Genomic DNA, 6,924 nt, shown 5'->3' with positions numbered 1-6,924 from the left:
ATTAAATGTTTAGTTTTCAGATTTATATATGTTGGCAAATCGAGAACAAAAACATGTCAAGATTAGATGTTAGATATTGCTCAAGATTGTTCAAGTCAAGATTTAAGAATTGTCAAGTTGCAGAAAGAAGAAGCAAGCTACTTTGAAGCTTAACCGATCAAAAGACAGGTTTGACCAGTCGAAAATCGTGTTCTGCAGATTTTAAATTAGGCCTAAGCCCATGAAAACTTCTAGGGTTTTAGTTCAACACTACTAGGTATAAAAGGAAAACCCTAATTACGTATTAGAAACTCTTGGAAGACTTGTTAGTTACTCTTGTGAGATCTGTGAGGCTTCTATAACCTTCTAACTTTATAAGCATCTACCAGAACGAGATCTACAATCAAGAACTAGTGGAAACAAGTTGTTACATAAAGATGTACTATTGACGGTGATCTGAAACCTTTGAGTGAGATTTCAAAGCCACAAACGTTGGAGTTTGTATTCAACAAATTCAAGATAGAAGATTCTACGGAGTTGGAACTGTATGTGGTTGTGTTAGTAAGTTCTACAAGAGGTAACTTTAGATTTAGGATTTAAATCTATTGTAAACTTCCATTCTATTGTAATGGTTTTGTTTACATTGAGGATCACTAGGTTAAATCATTCTTAGGTTTTTTACTATAAAATAGTTGATTTCATTAGTTTTTCTGGGTTATTATATTATTATTTTCTTTATTTTTTCACACCAAATAATATGATTGCATGTGTAAAACCTAAATCTCATAATTAACCTAAGTAACTACTAGAAGAGTCTATGGAGTTGGAACTGTATGTGGTCATGTTAGTAAGTTCTACAAGAGGTAACTTTAGATTTAGGATTTAAATCTATTGTAAACTTCCATTCTATCGTAATGGTTTTGTTTACCTTGAGGATCACTAGGTTAAATTATTCATAAGTTTTTTACTATAAAACAATTAGTTTCATTGGTTTTCTTGAATTATCATATTATTGGTTTCTTTACTTTTTCACACTAAATAATATGATTGCATGTGTAAAACCTAAATCTCATAATTAACCTAAGTAACTACTTGGCCAATTCATTATGTTAAACTAATATGTTTTAAAAAGGAGTCTAAATAGAACAAACAGTTTTGATTATCATGATAATTTCCTTAAGAGAAGTAGAAATTTGAATAATAAATTTTAAACTTAAAAAATGTAGATATACTAACAAAGATTTCGGAAAACATTACAAACTATCATAGAAGTTAGAAAAATAAAAAAAAGGATAATATCAATCAAACACACCCACTATAATAGAATGATAAATATGGAGAGAGAGAGAGAGAGAGAGAGAGAGAGAGAGAAATTATCTTCAACAAATTTAAGTGAAGAAATTATATTATAATACATTACAAAATAATTATATATTCCCATGTATTGCATGGATAGGAGAACGTATTTGATATCAAATGATACCATGTTAATGGTATCAAAATAAATAACTTACAAACAAATGAAATACATGTGTTAATAGGTAGTTATTTTTGCACACGTCTTTCGTTTATAGGATTTTGATATAGATGATGTGATATTATTTTATATAAAATACTTTTTCGCATGGATAGATGACTATTTTTGTGAAAAGCTGGAAAAAAATTAGTCCTAATCTAGGGCTAGTGCCATACCATTTTCTCCACCACTCTTAATTTTACGTCAGAGTTGTGACAAATATATATATATATATATATATCCAGTAGAATTCCTCAATAGATAATGATGCAAACCTTGATACAATTAGTCAAATAAATGGCCCAAATTAGTCTAACCTAATCTGAACCAATTCTTGTGGGAAGCAATGCTATTTGTAGTAAGCAAACAGTGCAATTATGTCACACTTGGGAATGCAGGGGGTGACACATTGCCTCTATATAAGTTAGTTACGTTAAAGGAGAGATCACAAAGCAATTTTGTGATAATCTTTGGGTTTCATTTTCATTTTTCGAACACATACTCTAACTTCATCGACCATGGGAAGTTTCTCAGTACTCCCATCTGAAGCAAGAAGGTATGAAACAATTTTAGCTCTCTTGCCTCTATATGTGTCATTTGTTAAAGGACAATATTTTAAGAAAATTATCTTCTCTCCGAGTAAATAATTTTTTTTTTATATGTAATGTTAGGAATAATACATTTTTTGCTACGTAACCTTTATATGAGTAATATCCTCTCTCCAAATTGCTGACCAATAAAAGTGAAAAATAATATCATGTAAAAATGTGATAGGCTAGAAGGAAAAGTGGCACTAATTACTGGTGCGGCTAGCGGCATTGGTGCGTCCATTGCAAGACTATTTTCAAAACATGGAGCTAAAGTTGTAATCGCAGACGTGCAAGATGAATTGGGTCACTCTATATGCAAAGAACTAAATCCTCAATCAACAACCTTTGTCTATTGTGATGTCACCAAGGAAACTGACGTCAAAAATGCTGTTAACCATGCCGTTTCCATGTATGGTAAGCTAGACATTATGTACAACAATGCTGGTATAGTTGGGGAAGCCAAATTCAACATCCTTGAGAACACCAAGGCTGATTTTGAGCAAGTGGTTAAAGTCAACCTGGTAGGTGCTTTCCTTGGCACCAAGCATGCAGCCCGCGTGATGATCCCGACTTGCAAAGGCAGTATAATCAATACTGCAAGCGCATCCTCAACCATTGCAGGCGGTGCAACGCATGCCTACACAAGCTCAAAACATGCTGTGCATGGATTAACGAAAAATGCAGCAGTGGAGCTCGGACATTTTGGCATTCGTGTGAATTGTGTGTCACCCTATATAGTTGCTACACCTTTGGCAATGAAATTTTTTAAGATGGATGATGATGAAGCTTCCCATGTTTATTCAAACCTCAAGGGTGAGGTTCTCAAGCCGGAGGATGTTGCTGAGACTGCTCGCTTTCTTGCAAGTGATGACTCAAAATATGTGAGTGGAGATAATCTTCTCATAGACGGAGGCTTCAGTATTCACAATGCAGGCTTTTGTATTTTTCCACAATAAAGAATAAAATGGGAATTCTAAATGCATAAAGCATTTTACCGAAAATTAATGTTTGTGAGGGTACGTGAAATTTTCCATGTATTGTTTCGTGCTTGTAGAAAGACTCTAAATAAAACTAGCTTCTTTACACACACTATGCGAGGGTTTATTATTATTATTATTATTATATAAAATATCATTGGTGTTTTCTTATGAAAAAAATTTAGTTACCAAATTGGTTGAACTTTAGGCTACAACCTTACTTAATATATTTTTATTGGAAGTAAATTTTGACAAATCCACCATTGGATTACACCTTCTTCTTATATCTTCTATACTTGCAAAACTTCTAGAAAATTAAAGAATAATAGTTATATCATCAATAAATTGTTTAAATAGCAAGTTTTTGTGGTTTAAAATTATACACAAAATATAAATTTATAGATCATTAGTAAATAATATTTGATTGACATAAAATTTGACATGTGTATTAAGTGCATAAAGAACATGTAATTTAATAATTAGATTTTTCAAATATGAAATAATATGTATTTTATTGAGTAAAGTTGTAAACTTAGCCTTAAACTACAACCAATTTCTATCAACACACAATTCAGAAGCTCATCCATATTGCTTGGGCTGTTGCGATTATTCATAGAATGAGAATATATGGAAGCAAATTCTTCTTTTGCATCTATACAAGGATCCATGAGACAAACTCTTGAATTATCTTATCTGTTTAGGGTTGGCGACAGAGAAAAGTGAGAGACTCTAGACTTGCTTACAAATATATATATATATATATATATATATATATTAATAGACAAAGTTTAGAGAAAATCCAATTAGATTCTACAATTGAATCCAATTTTGCGCTATGTATTCTAAATTATTTATTTTTAGATAGAGTTTTATTTCTTAATTTTGGATTTAAATGTAGGATCATGTCATAAATATCCATCTAAATGAGTTATTGCGTACAAAACCAAAGAGTCTAGAATTAAGAAACATAGAAATTTTTTTAAAAATGGACAATTTACATTTTCTACCTAATAATATTATTACAAAACTTTTTAAAGGTTTAGAGTTAAAAAAAAAAAAAGACCATTAATAATATTTAAATTATATATATAAGAATAATACTATTCATCTTAATGTATATCTTTTAAATTTATCTATGCATATGCATGAGGTTACAAGCTAGTTTATATATAAAAAAATGTATAAGATAAAATGGTTTACTAAAACCAATTGGACTCGAAGATATTTCAAGAGTTTGGATTCGGAAAAGCAAATGAAATTTTTTTTGAAATACTACTTGTTTTCTAAAACGTTTATTCTATTTTAGTACTTTTTTTTTTTTCCAGATATTTGTTAACTAATGAAATTCCCTTTTTTTTTTTTAATTATTATTATTAACTTAAACTTGTAAGATAACTTATACTGTCAGATTTTTTTTTCCCTCATTTTAGTCAATCTAAATTTCTCCTTAATTAGAAAAATATTCATGGTTGATTGATACCTTGATTTGAAGAAGCAAGGTATCAATCAACCACGAATGTTTTTCTTTTTCCACAAAGGAGAAATTTAGATTGACTAAAATGAAATCTTTAAAAAAATGACAATTGATTTTTTTCCTATAATTTTTTAGAAATTTATTCATTTAAGGTGAAATAAAAACTCCATTATTTAACAATCAAAATATCACATCTCTCTTATTTTTAACTCTTTTTTACTATTAATTTCTAAACTTATTGTTTCACTTTCTCTAATATTACTCCCTCCCGTTTACCTTTTCATCACCCCATATTGTCTACCTTAATATCACTATTCCTTTATCCATTTATCTTCTTTTATTTTGGATGATCTTATTCTCATCCTCTTATTATGAATTTGTCATTCTCTCTCCTAATTCCACACAAAAAGGTTATTTTTTCCTTTTTTCTCTTTCCTTTTCTAAATTTACTTTAGGATGATGAATTTTTATGTTCTTTGGAACTCTACTTTGTATTGATGTGATTTAATTTTGTGTTTTAAATTGTTAACTTTTTTTTTTCTCATTTTCTGTGATTGTTAATTGTTAACTTTTTTACGTCAATTAGTAATAAATTTTTTTCCAAACTATTCTAACATATTTTCGCCTTTCTTTGGATGGTAGAAAATTTCTCATAATAACCACGCAACAATTTATTTATAGGGATAGTAGAAATGTCCAACTATTCACTTTATTTTTCTCTCCAAAAAAACTATGTATGGTTCATAAATCTAATGGTAGTCACAGTTTGTAGGGGATTGTAATGATGATCACATATGGTTAGAAGAGACTCAACCAAGCATTCCTTAGTGCTGTTGTATAAACAAAATACTGATTAATTTTTTTTTTTTTAATTTATCAATAAAACTTCTAAATGATTTATAAAAAAAATTTAGAACATTTCTCTACCTTTTTGAAATTAATATGAGTTTGTTAATTTTCATATTAGTTGTGATTGCTATGTATCAGAATATACATATCAATTGTTTGAGTAATAAATTAAAGTAATTTTGTGATGAGTTTTTTTTTTTTTAGGTTCTAAATATTTAGGATTAAATGTTTAGTTTTCAGATTTATATATGTTGGCAAATCGAGAACAAAAACATGTCAAGATTAGATGTTAGATATTGCTCAAGATTGTTCAAGTCAAGATTTAAGAATTGTCAAGTTGCAGAAAGAAGAAGCAAGCTACTTTGAAGCTTAACTGATCAAAAGATAGGTTTGACCAGTCGAAAATCGTGTTCTATAGATTTTAAATTAGGCCCAAGCCCATGAAAACTTCTAGGGTTTTAGTTCAACACTACTAGGTATAAAAGAAAAACCCTAATTACATATTAGAAACTCTTGGAAGACTTGTTAGTTACTCTTGTGAGATCTGTAAGGCTTCTATAACCTTCTAACTTTATAAGCATCTACCAGAACGAGATCTACAATCAAGAACTAGTGGAAACAAGTTGTTACATAAAGATGTACTATTGACGGTGATCTGAAACCTTTGAGTGAGATTTCAAAGCCACAAACGTTGGAGTTTGTATTCAACAAATTCAAGATAGAAGATTCTACGGAGTTGGAACTGTATGTGGTTGTGTTAGTAAGTTCTACAAGAGGTAACTTTAGATTTAGGATTTAAATCTATTGTAAACTTCCATTCTATCGTAATGGTTTTGTTTACATTGAGGATCACTAGGTTAAATCATTCTTAGGTTTTTTACTATAAAATAGTTGATTTCATTGGTTTTTCTGGGTTATTATATTATTATTTTCTTTATTTTTTCACACTAAATAATATGATTGCATGTGTAAAACCTAAATCTCATAATTAACCTAAGTAACTACTAGAAGAGTCTATGGAGTTGGAATTGTATGTGGTCATGTTAGTAAGTTCTACAAGAGGTAACTTTAGATTTAGGATTTAAATTTATTGTAAACTTCCATTCTATCGTAATGGTTTTGTTTACCTTGAGGATCACTAGGTTAAATCATTCATAAGTTTTTTACTATAAAACAATTGGTTTCATTGGTTTTCTTGGATTATCATATTATTGGTTTCTTTACTTTTTCACACTAAATAATATGATTGCATGTGTAAAACCTAAATCTCATAATTAACCTAAGTAACTACTTGGCCAATTCATTATGTTAAACTAATATGTTTTAAAAAGGGGTCTAAACAGAACAAACAGTTTTGATTATCATGATAATTTCCTTAAGAGAAGTAGAAATTTGAATAATAAATTTTAAACTTAAAAAATGTAGATATACTAACAAAGATTTCGGAAAACATTACAAACTATCATAGAAGTTAGAAAGAAAAAAAAAAAGGATAATATCAATCAAACACACCCAATATAATAGAATGATAAATATGGA

The 6,924-nt window shown here is 29.1% G+C and overlaps 1 protein-coding gene across 1 annotated transcript; it reads left to right on the top strand.

The window, feature by feature from the left end:
- The first annotated feature begins 2,013 nt into the window (after positions 1-2,013).
- On the top strand, positions 2,014-3,041 carry LOC136069261 (borneol dehydrogenase, mitochondrial-like). Its single transcript, XM_065777563.1, has 2 exons — positions 2,014-2,051; positions 2,270-3,041. Exons 1-2 carry the CDS (start codon positions 2,014-2,016, stop codon positions 3,039-3,041), a joined length of 810 nt encoding a protein of 269 aa, XP_065633635.1.
- The last annotated feature ends 3,883 nt before the right edge of the window (positions 3,042-6,924 follow it).

This window comes from Quercus suber, unplaced genomic scaffold (genome assembly GCF_002906115.3).
Source record: "Quercus suber isolate HL8 unplaced genomic scaffold, Cork oak 2.0 scaffold_159, whole genome shotgun sequence".
Classification (NCBI taxonomy): domain Eukaryota; kingdom Viridiplantae; phylum Streptophyta; class Magnoliopsida; order Fagales; family Fagaceae; genus Quercus; species Quercus suber.
Note: the sequence above shows the minus strand (reverse complement) of the source record. Positions and strands in the feature narration are given on the sequence as shown.

Coding starts and splice junctions, on each gene's coding strand:
- LOC136069261 (XM_065777563.1), top strand. CDS start 2,014: ATGGGAAGTTTCTCAGTACTCCCATCTGAAGCAAGAAG. Junction 2,052..2,269: donor CTCCCATCTGAAGCAAGAAG/GTATGAAACAAT, acceptor AAAATGTGATAG/GCTAGAAGGAAAAGTGGCAC.